This window comes from Coptis chinensis, chromosome 2 (assembly GCF_015680905.1).
Source record: "Coptis chinensis isolate HL-2020 chromosome 2, ASM1568090v1, whole genome shotgun sequence".
Taxonomy (NCBI): domain Eukaryota; kingdom Viridiplantae; phylum Streptophyta; class Magnoliopsida; order Ranunculales; family Ranunculaceae; genus Coptis; species Coptis chinensis.
In genome coordinates, this window is record NC_141457.1 from 37,002,125 (window position 1) to 37,019,094 (window position 16,970).

Here is a 16,970-nt window from a genome sequence, read left to right on the forward strand (position 1 = left end):
CCATGCCTTGGGTTCCTTGCAAGACCACCTTCTGGAAGGTCGTCATTATCGAGATCGATGAGTGGCTCCTCCCTGTGTCAAATTGATACAAATGCCTCAGTAGCTATACTTCTCGTTCAAGATTGCTTCTTTGATGTTCCAGAGCCTGTACTACCTAGCTTGCCTGAACAGACTCTAGATTGGTGAGGAGAGCATTCTCACCATCTTGAAGCTCCTCTTGAACGTTATTCCTAGGGCCTGCGTCGGGAGCTACTGGCCTGTCGGTGCTGGTCATAGGTCTTTAGAGGGGGTTACTCAAATCGTGGTGACGACATTCATTCTCCCCCCCCCCGGGTATCTTGTGCTTTTCTTCTCTCACAACAATACTACGCGTGGTTGCTCCACCCTTTGTTTTCTTTGATCCTGCCATCACAATGATAAGAATGTTTAAACTAAATCATTCATTTGGAATGAATGTTTACCAGCTTTCGTCCCCACAGACGGCGCCAAAATATGTAGGGGAGTTTTCGAGTATCCCCTAATCTTCCTCTGTACCTTGTGATCTAGAAGCTTTTACTGAGTAGAGAAGAGATGAGATGATTGTGAGTTTAGGGTTAAACTGCCTGGCGGGTGCCTACGTATCTCCTTGTTTATTTAGAAGAATCAAACCCTATCTTGCGTAGTTCCTAAGAGCGAATCCCTCTAGTTTATATAGGAAGAGCTACGAGAGTCCTAGGTTTAGGACTGTCCTCACCACTTGTGAGTTCCCTTCCATCTTTGGACTCTGCCTTCCTATTAGGATTCCTCTCCTTATGGAAGTCTGAATCTAGACCATATCTTATGAGAGGTAAGTTTCCTTATTGATCATAATGTCCCATCGTGTATGAGAAGATTATATCTAAAAGGTAACTCCTAAGATATGTCATCACGATTCCTTCCTTATCATCAGAGATCATCATCTTCAGTTTCCTTCTGTTCAGGAATTGTCTATATCAGTTCCTAACAACTTGGAGAGTTGTCATACTTAGAGGCGGTCAGCCACATGCCTAGCACATGTCCACTAAACACTCGTGCTAAGCACAAGATCACTTATTCACAGAACTGATCCGATGATCCTCGTCTAATTCTGGACATCTATAGTCTTAGGTTATTTCCCATACACGTGTCATCTGTTCAATGATGGGAAATCCCCCTTACAATATGCATGTATTTTATTTTTGTTTTGTTATATATTTTATTGTTATAGGGTAATGTGCCTGTGGAGTCAACTGAAGCAATGGAGTCAGTAGCAACACCAACAACACCAATGGAGTCAGTAGCAACACCAATGGAGGCAATAGCAACACCAATAGAGTCACAACCAAGACAATAAAAAAGAAGACACTCAACACCAAGGGAGGCAGTAGCAACACCAACAACACTAATGGAGTCAGTAGCAACACCAATGGAGTCACAACCAAGGCAATCAAGAAGAAGGCACTCAACACCAAGGGAGGCAGTACCAAGCAGGGAGGCAACACTAAGGGAAAAACCACCTACAAGAGCATCAAGTTCTGCAATGGAGTCACCTCCATCAGTGCCAAGGGAAAAACCACCTACAAGGGCATCAAGTTATGCAAAATCAGTTGTTGTCACTCCAAATCCACCACCTCCATTAGTGCCAAAAAGAAAAAGGGAAAAACCACCTCCAAGGCCAAGGGCATCAAGTTTTGCAAAATCAGCTCAAAGGAAACCATGGAAGTAAATGGTTTGTGTTTAGTATGTTTGGATTTTGGATGTTTAAGTTTTTTGGATTGGAATATGGGCCAAGACATTATGTGGGCTATGGGCTATGTTTTATTTAGATTGGATTAGTTTTTTGGATTTGGTGGAATTATGCAAGGAATGTATTAACTTTGTAACTTTTTTTTGGTGTGGTAAGTCTGCAACAAATTTAATGAAGGATTGAAATGTAAGACTAGACTAGACTCTGACTTCGAATCAATGAATCAATTTTGATTTAATGACTTGTAATTCGTGTTGCTTTGTAAATTGTTGCATTAGGTAGAATTGGTTGGAATGTTAAATACAGGTACCATATTTAAGCACACATTAAACGAAAACACCATTTTTTATTTTTGTATTTGCTAACTGGGTGTCTGGGCCAGCTTGCGCACACCTCGACTAATCTCGAAGCCTTGGTTAGAAATTTGATCGGGTGCTGCCTCACCAGTGGCCTTGAGAGGAATCGAAGTGGTGACCATTAGGGAGCAAACCCAAGGCCGGACCAGTTGTGCTACCCCTCAAGGTTTACGAAAACACCAATAGTAGCACAATTTTTCTTAGAAACATTTGATGACAATGCATCAATAATGGTAGCCTATACTGCTAATTCATTGCTCTTAAAATTAGCCTGCAAACTATCATTGCTGCATAATTTTCAATGTTCTCACTAAAGTGAATAAGAAACGTGGAAATAATACCAAACTTAACAATAGGTAAGACGCCAAGAGAATGAAATTGCTGAATTAATCAATGAATGAATGAATAAATACCTTTAGAGAGGCTCGCTACATCATATATTTCTTATGTCAAGAATTCTCCATATATTCCCATATTTCTCAAAATTTTGGGTTCAATCTGGAAGGATGAGTACGCACTTGCATCATTACTTGACCTAAGCCCGATTTAGGTAAGAATACTTCATTTAGCCCCCTCTGTCATTCAAATATCAAAGCTCAAGACTTCCATATAGCTGAGTTCAAGTATACAGTAGTGATAGCACTAAAAAAAATCTTGTTGATTGTGTGCATTGTACATTCTTTGTTACGGTCAATAAAAGACAGACTCGTGCATGAAGCTTACAGATGCCCAAGATGCATGCATATACGTTTTGCTACTAACGATCATCCAGGCACTCACTATACCTGACTACATCTCACCCAGAAGACTTATCTTAATAAGTGGTGTCTTAACTCTGAAGTCTCTCTTTGTTTTCTTTATTAAACAACAACATTGTTAATCACTTCAACTCTTCAAAAACATGTTGGAGCTATTGGTCAATCGTTATTACTTTGTTCTACCTGTGAAAACAAAATCATGATAATAGAAAAAGTAAACGCTTGCACAAATATTAATATATTATTAACATTCACTAAGAAAAATTACAACACCAAAAAACCTACAGTATTCACCTTATGACAGAAAATACTGAAACCCAAAATCAATTGTTAGAAGTTGATAAGGCATCAATAATTAATACACAAATCACAAATAGCTAGCAGGGTTTCTTTCTTGAACTGCTTCATTAAGGAAATATTATTGCAATACTACATGAATGAAGTGTGTACCTATGAATGAACTACCATTCAGATACAATGTTCAACTGAAGACTAACGAACCTTGAACAACTATATAACCTTTATAATTTGAAAGATTAACCCTATGGTAGATTAATTTATATTAGTTGGAGCAAATGAATTTTTTTAAAATGAAGACCAAATATATATATATATATATATATATATATATATATATATATATATATATATATATATATATATATATATATAATCATATATATATATATATATATATATATATATATATAATCACTAAGCGAAGTCTCCGAAGTTGATCTATCTTTTTTTTTGCTAAGTAAGCAAGTTGTATTGATAATGTAAATATACGAAGGACAATTACATATTAGGTTAGTAAGGGGGACAAACTGTAGTTGATCCATCAGCTATAAGGTGAAGGAGTAGATAACACACACTTATATATTCTATATTTTTTAGATTTAGCACTTATGTTGGTGTTAGGTAGATAACACCTCATGAGATGTATATCATTATATAAAAAATGACGGTTGTCATAACTCATGCATAATGTGTAAAAAAGCCTACTTATTCTACTCAAAAGCCACAGGTAGCCAAAGATGGGCGAGGATCAACAACTTAGTTAGCTAACGAAGTTGATGTTGAAGTGGAAAGAATGTGTAAGGGTATCAGAATTTGAGGTAGTCCTCTTTTTGCAATAGTAAGACATTAATCATAAAAAAAAAGTGTCCCACGACTGCATCTTAGTTTTCACTACTTTCAGAGTTCATGTTTAGAGGTAGGATCTAGCTTGAAATTTGTGAAACAGGAGGAATATAGGTTAGTCAACCCCAATGCTTAGTTTCTATTCCCCTCGACTGACAAACAAATCCAAAACCTATCTATTGTAATTGTCTTCCTCATCCATATACCTCAAGGTTAAATGATTATAATACACTAATGACTTACTTCTCCAAATATGAAGAATACATGTGATCAATAGAAATGACAACTGATAATTTCATATTTATATAAAAATCCTATTTCATTTTGGTATCCATAAAATAATTGGACATATAATTTAAGCTTACCCGTAATTTCCTGTATTTGTTTTGGTATAAGCATGGTGGAGAAACTTCAACAGTTATTTTGTTGATAAACTGAAGCATTTTGCGCGCTATCAATAATATTCAAAGTCTAATAATCTGGTTTTCCCACATCCTCCAAGGGCTACAAAGCTTGTGTTGTCGTTTTTGAGGTGTAGAATTGTAGATGGATTCCTTTTAATAGGTGAAAATGCTTCAACCAAATCTTCTTACTGTTAGTCGTCACTTGAATATAGTCCACAACAACAAAACTGAAATCAATAGGAATATATTCAATAGTATTACGTGAATAATAAAAGCTCGGTATCTTACCAGAGGAGAGGATTTAAAAAAATTCGGAGACGTATGTAGAATGCAAATGTAAATGAGCCTTGTCAACTGCTAATGATATTTTTGTATTTCGAATGTTGATTTCAGCCCTGAGGGGTTCTTCCAAGTTCCAAGTGTTAGATATGGCATGCTCCTAACATTCAAAAATTCCTTGAGACTATTCTGTTTAACATTCAAAATTCCTTGAGACTATTTTGTTTCTTATCCTATGATAATGAATCAAACAGATACTCCGCAAGTTAGCTAAATAGTAAATACATATATAAACATGTGCAAAAGTAAAATTATGATGTTGATTCTTCCAATCAAATGATCTTCATTCTTTCATGCAATCAATCATAAGTATCAAAGACTATTGTCACTGGATTTCTCCATTCCAAGCCATGGCAAAGAACCGAAGATTAAAAATCAAAACCCGCTATTCCAAAAAAAAAAAAAAAAAACCCTACTGCAAATAGCTTGCAGAAATCAATTAATGCAAACATTTTATTTGAAAAGGGACAAAGGCAATACCGTAATAGGTATGCGCTGAAAGCCTGAAACTATAGAAAACACCATGCAATCATACTAAACACAATAATGACCCAAGGCTTAACGACTTAATTACATATTTACAATAGTTCGATGGTGTTTGTATAATGGTTCATCATCCCATGACTTATAAGCAATGCTAATAAAGATTAAATGCAAATAAATAGAACCTCAATTGATTATTTCAATATTTAAAAAAAAAACACAAAAACAGAATTTATGAGGGAAAATACCATGAAAACACGACCAATTTGTACCATTTCAACCTAGTTAAGCAAAACTTGAATAAAAACATGGCATGATTCACTCCTCCACGATTTATATACACACTTAATCTTATCAAAGCAACATGATTTCTGTCACAACAATATATTCTCTCATTGGTTTTACATCTTAATCAACCAAATTAAAGCAGTAATTCTAATTTCAAGCTAACAAATATAAGTAATCCTAGGAACTTTTCAAGTACTATCCAATGACAACATAATTGAAATATATATCCTTAATCCATAATTCTCAATGTTCTCACTAAATTGGATCCAATCTTCCAGCAATAAGAAAGGATTTCATAGGTGAATGGTCTATATTCAATCACAGTGGGTCTGGTCTCTGGAAAGGATATGAAAGAATAAATCAATAGCAGTGGATATGAAATCGTTGAATAGAATGCATAGATAACGACGAATAAACTAACACAACCATTATTAATTTATTATGCACTTTATTTTGTTTCAAACATATGAAATTGGACTTAGATTTCAAGAATGCAAGGATACAATCATTATTAAATGGAATTAACAATCTGCTACGGTATCTTTCAACCAAATGTTACCTCTGTTATGTAAGAGATAGAGAGCACAATGCAACTTATTGATTGGTGTTTTGCACGAATACTTCATAGGTGGTGTTTGATTTTACTATTAAGAGCTGATCTGAGTCTAAGCACCAATTACAACCACCTCGAGCACCAATTAACTACTCGAAGATCTAATTCATGCTATTTTACCTATTTTCTACAGCTACCGTACACTTAGAACGAACCTTCTTCAAGCAATGTACACCCATTTCATTCAAAATTAAGCCAAATTTATAACAAAAACAATAGAACTAAAAAGTCAATTAAAATAAGACTAATGGAACCTTTAATTACTTTTGAACATTCAAACATGGCTGATGAATACCTTTGAGAGATTTGCTAGCCGCCAACCACAATAATAGCTGCTTGAATACCTTGATTGAGCTAGTCTTAGGGTTGTTTGTTTTTCTGAGCCTCTGAATTTTGAATGTTGAATGCTGAATGATCCACTTTCTGAATGTTGAACTCAGAAAAACATGTTTATTTTTTGTCAGAATGACCTGACTCTGAATGTTGAAATATAAATCATTTAGGCATTTTTACCCTTGCAATTTATTTTGAACACTAACTTGATTACTTGTAAAACAAAAGAGTTAAAAATAAAAAATACATAGAAGCATAGACGAATGCAGTTTTGAATAAAAACAAATATTTGCATAGTCTACTCACTAATTAAGAAGAAACTCATGGTGAAACATTCTGTGCAATTTCATATCCTAAATGGGAACTGAGTAAGTGCACTTATTGTGGGTACATAGATAAATAACTATGTAAATGAGGACAAAATTATATTATCTCCAACTGCTAATGGTGAGCTCTGTGCAAAGTTTGCAGACGATGCTTTAGGAACACCAAGAGCACAGGTAAAATGGTACAACATGGTTTGGGGTCAATTGGATGTGCCAAAGCACTCTGTTGCCTCATGAGTCATGACAACTCTTCTCAGTTAGTTTACCAAACTGTCAGAGATGTCTACTAGGTGAACCGAAGAAATATATGCAACAGAAACTAGTTATAGTCAAAAGTTTTCGTAAGCAAAAGTCATTAATTAGGCAAAAGTCATTAAGACAAAATATACAATATGCTCGTAGCGTGTTTGTAATTTACACAAGCTAGAGACTGAATGTCTCTTGCAAAAGTCGATCGAGAGTAAAATAAAATCATCACCTGAACCATGAAGCCTGAACTACATCATTGCATCAGAATGCACACAGGGCAACAATAGTGAACTACAAAATACATGTTTAGTGATAACTTAGAAGGCATGCCAAAGGCCCAAAGCCATTCCATTAAACCACAACTCGCGCACAAGACGACTGGCATGTATCTCCCTCTCTAACCAACAGCTGAAGGGACCCCTTATTCAATATTTCTTAATTCTTAATATTTTCGTGAGTTGATCTAGAGTTCTAGACACTCAACTCCAACACGTCTTTGCGTGAAAACAGATAAACAAATCTGAGCGAAATTTGACTAGAACTGAGTCGCCATTGATAGTAATTTATTCAGAAAAAGCTACTCGCACCCATGACCCATCCCAATGCTATTCCGAGAGACCTTAACACACTAATTAGACAAAAGTGGTGTCACGAAAAAACAAACAAACAAGATGTCTTGAATTTGTGCTTTACCAGAGACTCAATGCTTCTTACAAAAATGAGTTATCGTTATGGAAGGGTTATCAAGTTATGGAAAGGTAGATGTGGAAACCTAACTTGAGCGGCTCTTTATTCAGCGTTCAGTGAGAAAAGAAACGCGGAGTGCTGAATTCGGTTTGGTACCTTTGAATGCTGAAGACCCCAACAAAAACAAAGAACTTATCTTTGGTGAATGCTGAAAACTTAGTTTTAAGCGGTGCTGAATGCTTAAAATAAAAAAAATAAACAACCCATTTGTGTTCCACGTGGATCGGTGTTTTAGGATGTATGAACAATGTCTTCCACCAATTTCGGCAAATTGTCATTACTATCTGGAGCAGCGAGCAAAGTAATTGAATTAACTTAAGATAAAAATTTATCTACTAATATGTGGCCAAACTCAATAAGTTTGGGAAGAAAAAGAAAAAAAGAAAAAGAAAGTGTCGGTCAACTGTTGAAAGTAGCTACGAGGTCGACCGACAACGTAGTCCTGGAAATACGATATCTTATTATTATTATAATAATAATATTTCAAATACGAGTAAACCTATATAAATGAATAGCCGAAACAGACCTTCTGTTTTCTCTCTTCCGTTTTCATTCTAAACCAAAAAAAAAAAAAAAAAATGAATGAGAAGAAGCTGTTACTCCATCAAAGGGTTGAGGTACCTCTCTAGGAAAAATCAAATCTTTGTTATATACTAAGTTTTTGTAATCAATGTTCATACGATTTGTCTCGTTGGGTTCTCTTTTGTGTAAAGACATGATTTTTTTTTTCTGGGTTTGGCGTGGTTTATATAAAATCGTGCATAATGTGTGGTGTATTTTTCCATCTCTAGTATATACTAGTTTAAATGGAGCTGACGTTTGTTTGATTTTGTTTTTCACCTTTTCTCTTTTTGTTTCTTTGTAATGGGTAGAATTCGTATTTATTATTATTATTTATTTATTTGTTCGTTTTGCTAGTCATTTTCCTGTGTTTATTTATTTTTCTCGATTTTAATGGAAACAGTTAAGTGGAAATTATATTTGTTTAAAATTGAAAAACAGTTTGTAGTCTTGTTGAGCTGACAATGGACTGCCATATGTTAGGTGAGACAGTTTGAGGAAGGACTTCGAGGTTCATGGCATGCAGGAGAAGTAGTTGGCACCTCAGACTTCTGTCGCTCTGTTAAGTATGATGAACTTCTGAGTGAGGCTGACAATTCAAAGCTTGTGGAGGAGATACCCGTTTCAAAGGCAGTGGAAGGTCTTTGTCAGCGTCGTCGTGTCTTGCCAATCTATCGTGGATGTATACGCCCTTTTCGACCTGATCCGCCTACTGACGGTTGCAAACCCAAGTTGAGTTATGGCCTCTGCATTGACGCTTTCTATGAAGATGCATGGTGGGAAGGCGTACTGTTTGACCAGGACGAATGTTTGGATTTGGATAAGTTGTCTGTGTTTTTTCCTGATGAGGGTGATGAGCGTAAGTTCAGTGTCAACGATTTACGTGTTAGCCGTGATTGGGATGAGCACTTGGGTGTTTGGAAAGATCGGGGTACTTGGATCATGACGGAACTGGCCAAGGAATTTGAGCGGAATGATGGGATTTTATCTGTCTTTGTCAAGAAGGTTTGGTTACATCTGAGAGAAAATGTTGGATTTAAGAAAATGATTTCAGAGTGGACATGTGGTGGTCGCGATATGTGGAGCCTCTACTTTGCAGAGGTCATCGCTGAAATGGCAGTTGAATCGAGTAAACCATGGACCCATCCTCCCAATATACTAAGAACGAGAGGAAGCAAACAAAAGAGTTCTGCACATGTTGATCTAGACTTGCATACCAAGATCGTTAATCATTCTAACATACCATTTCGTGCATCTGGAAAGAATGAGGGGCCAACTAACTCTAGGAAGGTTGGTTTAGACTTGCAGTTTGTTTCCGAAATCATTAATCCTCCTAGCATACCGTTTGATACGTCCAGAAAGGGAGGGACACTGAAGAACTCTCGGCAGGTTGTTTTAGGCTTGCGGGCACCACTCAATATCGTCAATTCTCCTGCCATGCCAGCTGGTACAGTAAGAAAGAGAGGCAGGCCAAGGAAATCTATGCAGGATGATTTAGACTTGCAGTTGCATCACAAGATCATTAATCCTTATATACCATCTGATACGTCAAGAAAGAGAGGGAGGCCAAAGAAATATAGTAAGGTTAATTTAGACTTACAGGTGCATTCCATTAATCCTTTTTACATACCATCTGGTACATCAAGGAAGAGAGGGAGGCCAAGGAAATTCAGGCAGGATGACTTAGACTTGCAGATGCATCCCAAGATTATGAAAAGAGCTAAGAATAGTAGCTTCCGATTTGGTGTATATGCTGCTGCTTTACCCTATCAAAAGAAGCTGTTACGTCAAAACAAAATGAAATTGGAGAACCCAGGATCTAGATTAACTGGAAAACATAAGGATAAAAACTCAAATGCTGTAAAGGGACTGACAAATGACTTTTTACAAGTGACTAAGGAAGGTATTTGCAGTGGCTCTTCTTGTTGTTTTCTTCAAAGTGAAAAAAGGATGTCTCGCGTTAAACATAAGAATAATAGACAGTCAGTGAAGAAATATTTGGAAATAAAGAAATCACAAGAACATACAAAATTTGTTACCCATCGTCGTCCATCTCCACCTTTCTCCAGTTTGAAACGCGATACTAGTCCGAAAGACAAGCTGTCTCGTCCTCGGAATCGAAGGAGGAGGATGTCCAGTGATCAAAGTGACACAATATGCAGTGTTTGCCAGTATGGGGGAAAGCTCATTATCTGTGATTACTGTCCATCGAGCTATCATTTGAGTTGCGTGGACCTTAAGGTTTACCCTTCTGTTGCTGTAATTGTTATTATATATTTATATAATACCTGCTAGAGTACTAGGCCAGTGGCCTACTATAGCAGTCTCTTGGGAATATTATGGTGAACCAAAGTTAAGGGGTCCATAAATACTGAATAGAAACTAGGCGTGTCTGGGGTGACTCCATCGAGTTGATGACAATAACGTATCTTAATCTTTATTTTGGATTATTTCATCGAGGAACCGTTGGATCTTGCTTTTTGTGTCTCAAAGTTTTGAAATTATAGCTTTAGTTGGTAGTATCCTAACAATTTTTCTGTATTTTGACTTTTTAGGATGTTCCTGATGGAAAATGGTTTTGTCCATCTTGTCAATGTGGCATATGTGCCATGAGGGATTCTGACAGTGATCTACGACCTCTCACTTCCATTTGTTATCAATGCTCACGTCAATGTATGGTTTGTTTAACATACTCATACTAGTGATGCCAATTTGATTTTAGTAATTTTTGTAGATTTTCTTTGCAGATCATATGGATTGTTTGAGTAAATTGGGATTGGCAAGTGCAGGCTCTACTGGGCAAGGGAAGTTTTGCAGTCAGAAGTGTTTTCGGGTACTTTCTTTGTACTAATCTCATGTTGTAGCTTTTTCAGGTGCTTCCGTGCTTCCTTTCTACTATTCTTTTTATCACGTTTCACTCAAACTGGATTCATCTTGTACTGTTAATGGCATATGCAATTATATTGTTATTAGTCATTGTTGCTCTACAATATAGTTACTACTTACTACTAACAGTACTGGAAATGGGGATTCTCGGAAAAAAAAATACTACTAACGGAACTGCTGTAATTTACCTGATATATCTTCATTGCTCATTATATATTTTCAAACGCAATCTGGCACTTTCATAACTCGTGAAATGATCCGGGTGTTTTTGTTGTTTGATGTGGGAGGAATGGAGCGTCGCACCGTATATGTTCTTTGTTTCAAACAAGTAATTTATGTGGGCCTGCGACTTCTTTTTCCTGAATTTGAGAGTTGCATTCAGATTGCTGGCTTGAAGCTGTATCTTGTGCCAATGCCCTTTATCTTTTTGTTTTTCGTTTTTGTAAAGGCTGCTTCTTAACTTGATATCACTTTTTTTTTGTTGTGACTTTGAGCTATGTCTTTGTGCTTCGGCCACGTTTAGGCAATGTTTGGCTGTAATAAAGTTATATCATATCCCCTGAGTATAGGTAGAAAATTGGTTGTTTCACGCATTTTGTGATAACTTGGTGTAACGAGGTGAATAAGAGACAATGTTGCATGGACACAGATGAGGACATTGGCGCAGCGCCTAAGCTATATCTCAAAAAAAATAGGACGTGGACGTGACCTGGATGTGGGAATTAAATAATATATGTAATTTTATTTTTTTTAATAATTGAACATTGTAAACTAATTCATATGTATAATAAATTCATGAGTGTTGTTCAATATAAACATTCACAAAATTAAGCAAACATAGTAATTAATCAAACTTCAAAAACATTTCATAAGTCTTAACAAAACAAGCAAAATAAAAACCATAAGGCCACAAGAGTAATAACTAATAAGAAACAAAGTAAAGAATGAGCCCTAAAAGTCCACAAGACAGCATCATCAATTTTCATCTCCCTCTTCCGCTTCCTCTTCAATTTGATTGAGCTCATCCTCAATACTAGTTGCCTTGTTGTAAAAAGCATTGCCTCCATTTCCGGTTCATCAAGTGAAAGGTCGGCTATCTCAAGCATGCCAACACCCTCCAAACTTTCAAATGTATTTCCCCCAACGTTTCACATGATTGTCACTCCTTTGTATTCCTTGGATTTTCTTGATAAGAGGCAGAGATTACAATAAACAAATACCAAGTCTTCGCCTCTTTGACTCTTTGTGGTGTTATCTTGTTCCTCTTCAAAGAGTTTGTGAAAGAGTAAGTGCTCCAATTCCTCTCACAACATGAAGAGGAACATGTTTGTCCAACTAACTTCAAGGCTAAGCTTTGGAGCAAAGGCGTAGAAGCACCATAATTAATCCACCACACATCCGGTTTCATATATCCTCTAGATAATAGTAAGGATTTTTTGCAAGATTAAATAGTAAACCACCTGAGTAGATCATCCTAGTAATAACACTACTTAATTCATCCCGAGCTTTCATATTATAGGCTTTCTCAATGGGTGATTCACATGTTCCCCTCTTTCGTTTTGATTGAGAAGCCTCAAATACACCCATAGTACTTGCAGTCAAAGCTGTGGAGGAAGAACTTCGAGTTCTACTGGCGGATGGTGGTAACAGAACTTGCTTGGGTAATGAATTCTTTAACTTTAGCTCACACTCTTCAATTCTCTTTTTCATCTCAGCCAAGTGCTCAGCAGTGACTTTGGCACATAATTTACTCCCACTACCACCAACTTTCATTAGATGACCCCTCACTCTTGGATACAACCCGACAATTACTACCAAACAAAAATTGCATTGGAAACGGATATTGCCTCTTGGAATTTTTTCCAAAACAGTAACATACTTCCAAAGAGGTGGTTTTTCTTGTGTACTCATTTTAGTGGAATGGTAAACAACTGCCCTTCCTAAAAGCAAAAAGGAAGTCGTAGCACTGAGCCGCTGACAGTAAATCTTAATGAAGGCCTGCAGGTAGATTTGCATGGGCATTCAGTGCAAAATGAAAAACAAAAGCGCATTTCTACTTGCCATTCTGACTAATTGCGGTACTAGAACTGTAGGCTTGAAAAACAGCACCTTCTTCTCTGGGATATCCCTCGATCTGTTACCGCTACTGGCTCCCTCACATAAACAACCAGATACTAGCACCTATACAATCAATCAACCCATTCAACCCTCAGAAACATCGTCTTTAATCTTTTGCCCTTTCCCCGACCAACCTTGCTTCGAAGCAAAAACAAAAAAAATGGACAATTGATAGGAGTGGTGGGAGAGTGATGGAGGATAGAAAGAGGTATAGAGAGATGGAGGAGAGGAGAGGAGAGGCGTGGAGATTGAAGATGGGTGGCGGAGAATTGAGAGAGTGGTGGCGGAGATTGGAGAACATTAGAAGAGATGGGAGATGAAGAGAAAGAACGAGAATTCCAGGTTTAGGTCGTGTTTTTTTTTTAATATCTTACCCGCGTCCTGACCTGCGTCCATTTCAATTGACGGTGTCTTGACCATGTTGACAACGTCGGACACGTGTCCTAGCTGCGTCTGTCCCCGCATCCGATGCGGACACAACCTTTTAATAGTTGTGTCCGTGCATTCTGGATAAGAGAAGAAGAAACCAACTGACAGCTGCAATCTGCGCTGAGATCGTTGTCCTTAATTTGTTTCTTATTCTCAACTTTGAAGGTCATAGAGCTACTTAATAATATTATTTTTCTGAAGTTATGCTTGGTGCCTAAGTTTTCGTGCTCACCACATCTAGAAATGTTCGACAGCAATGAAAAGTTTTTGGCAGTGATAAGATGGCATGTATATTGTGCAGTTGTTTGGAAGCCATTATTTGGTTTATAATATTTTCATTGGTTTTTATTTTTTTTAAAAATTATATTTTGTCTTTTATTGTTGTCAAAATTCTATGGACAGCAATAAGTCTTTTCACGAACTTTTTAGGATGCCTAATATTATTAATGAGTCTTTACTAAAGAACCATGCAAAGACGACTGTGCATGTTCACATCACCATGGAAGGTGAAGTGTGCATGTATGGACACATTGCCCTGCAAAGACAACTGTGAATGCACACATCACCGTGCAAAGTTGAGTGTGCATGTACACGTACATAACCACCAGACAAAAGACGTGGCCATGTGGAAGCACATGTTTTAGAGTTAGATAACGACGTGTAAAATGACTAAGATACTCCTCCAAACCCCAATTGGTCAATGTCCTAATTCCATAGTTATTCCCAATGCTTTGGGTTTTTTCCCTAATTCCGTTTGACTTTTTTCCTTGGGACAAAATTAATTTTTGGGACATCCTACAGCCTAAATTAAATTGGAAAAATGCCTCTGTTGATTTTTAATATCTCACAATAGAGGGAGGAGCTTGGGGGGCAAATATGAATTTGCCACATAAACAAACTCATGATCTTTGGGACACCTTTAAAGTTTTGGATTTTTTTTTTCTGTTCTCTTTTGGGGTTTATTTTATAACCATTTCCATACTGTCTGCAAACAAATTGAGCCAAATTCCCAATTTTCTACCATGATAAAAAATGTTGATCATGGATTAAAGAAGAGCGGACCATTCACTTGTGCCATTAAATGGAGACCACTTTTGTTTTGGTTTGAACTTATTGGAAATATCTGATTTTGAGTGCAGATTATCAAATTTAATGAGTAGATCATATCGACAAAAACTAAGCTAAATAAAAAAGTTGCAAGTAAGCAAACGGTCATGAGTTTTCTTATGTAGGCACGCACGCACGCACACACCCACATGTATATATATATATATAAATGTATGTTTTGTTATCAGATATTTATAATTTAAGTAATTTCTTGTTCTTTCTATCATTAGATCATGTCTGGGTACTTACTGAAGGTGATCATCAGTGTTCGATAATTAATGTTGTGTCCTTATTATATGACCTCTGTTAGGTATTGAGGTTATTTTTGACAAAAACTTTCAGATATTTGAGCATCTTAATCAACTTCTTGGAAAACCGAATCCAACATTCATGGAAGGCGTATTCTGGCGTATCATGAGATCCCAGAATAGTTATTCTCTTCATGGTGGCACATCGAAAACGAGCTATGATAGGGATTTATCTCAAGCCCTCAAACTTATGCACCTTAGCTTTGAACCTTGCAATGAGCCTCATACAAATAGAGATCTTGTTACAGACGTTATATTCAACAGAATGTAAGTTCTCTTTGTTTCTGAATCTGGTATATATTTTTAAGATTCTTAAATTGATGAATGTTTCCTTTGCATGTGTTATCAAGATAAGATTTTCTGCTTCATATTAGTCAACTGTATCATGAATTTATATATAGCAATTTGTTGCTTGTACATGTCATCTTATTCTGCTTTATCCTTGCCAAGATGGCAAGATGCAATCAGATCAAAATGATATGTTGATGTGGATCTAGAAATCCCTGTAGGTGGTAATAGGAAGATTCAATTTCGATATGGTCATGTGTAAACTGGTAAAATCCCAGCTTGGAGTGTACAGGTTGAGGATATTTGAAATAGTAAGAAGTAGACCAAGGCTGGGACCAGACTTCAAATTGTTAGAGCTGATTGAAAGAAGTCCGGTTATCATATGTGTCGACTTTGAATTGGAATAGACAGAGGAACAGGATTCTGTCAGTTGACCCCAGGCATCAAGGATACGGTTGTGTTGCTGTTCCTATAGACTTGAAAGTTATTTTTGATAATATGTTTTTCTTTTGACGGATTCTAATAGATTCATGATATTAAAAGGAACTATAACCTCTCCGTCACACCGTTTCATTTAAAGAGAAATTAAGAACAAATCTGATACTTGATTTAATGTTTTAATTTGAAGTTCCCAGAACAGACAGAAGTTTGTATTATGACACCATGTATAGGTGCCGATATACGTGTTTAAAAATCAAATCCTTCACCCTTGAAAAGAATTTGATGCTCATCTTTGCTTGAGATAAGATTTTGATTTTAGGGTTCAAGGAACTTGTTCTTGAACAAGAACACAATTCTGCAAAGAAGAATCATGTAAAAGACCTTTCCCTAAAGCGCTTCCATTCTATTAATCAACTATGAGTTATGCCGGAAATTGATGAAGACCCATTTGGTAAAGATGGGTTTTGTGAAAAGTCGAGTCAAGTATTGTAATCTGGTTGTTGTATGCTGAGGTTGCTAGGAAGACTAGAGGAGAAACAGTTGGAGGAATCACTGGAATTGAAAGATGGAAAGTATAGCCATGGAAGCGACGAGCAGAGCTTGAAGACTGAAGCGAGTCGCCCTAGCCTATTACATTTTTAGGAAGGAGTTAAGGTTTCAAAGTCTACGCGTGATGTGAACTATAGTTAAAGTTTGGAAGATCTGGCGAAAGAATCTGATAGTCCTGTAGATTTCTTTCCATGCTGCGATCCTTCCCAGTAATACATGGCATGCTCAAAGTCTGATCACTTTTCGTGAGAAAGGGAATATGGTAGACAGAGGAGAAAAATCGATTCTTATTCCTGAACTTGTGAACTACGCTAACAGCCATCACGCAAGACCTTTAATCCTAATTTGCGAATGAATTTTCAGTCAAATTGTTCTCCAGGTGGTTGGAAAACAAGAGAACTGAGAGGCTAAACATTGGGCTTATTCTTATAGTAAAGTTCCTTCGAAGGTTTCTTTCTTTGGGGTCACACTCTCAAGATTGATAATCTGAAATGGGGAGG

General features: G+C 36.7%; 1 protein-coding gene across 20 annotated transcripts in view; it reads left to right on the forward strand.

The window, feature by feature from the left end:
• The first annotated feature begins 8,246 nt into the window (after window positions 1–8,246).
• The window catches only part of LOC147515929 (uncharacterized), a 35,399-nt gene continuing 26,675 nt past the window's right edge, over window positions 8,247–16,970 (forward strand). For 19 of the 20 annotated variants that reach the window (XR_015210833.1, XR_015210838.1, XR_015210832.1 and 16 more), the window contains exons 1-5: window positions 8,247–8,400; window positions 8,828–10,585; window positions 10,900–11,017; window positions 11,092–11,177; window positions 15,227–15,459. Coding sequence is in view for 4 of the 20 variants with exons in the window: in XM_086588673.1 (XP_086444799.1) it covers window positions 8,362–8,400; window positions 8,828–10,585; window positions 10,900–11,017; window positions 11,092–11,177; window positions 15,227–15,459 (2,234 nt within the window). In the remaining 16 variants the exon portion in view is untranslated. Of the gene's footprint in view, window positions 8,401–8,827; window positions 10,586–10,899; window positions 11,018–11,091; window positions 11,178–15,226; window positions 15,460–16,441; window positions 16,969–16,970 lie in introns of those variants that run through there. The other variant, XM_086588676.1, reaches the window with a different exon arrangement.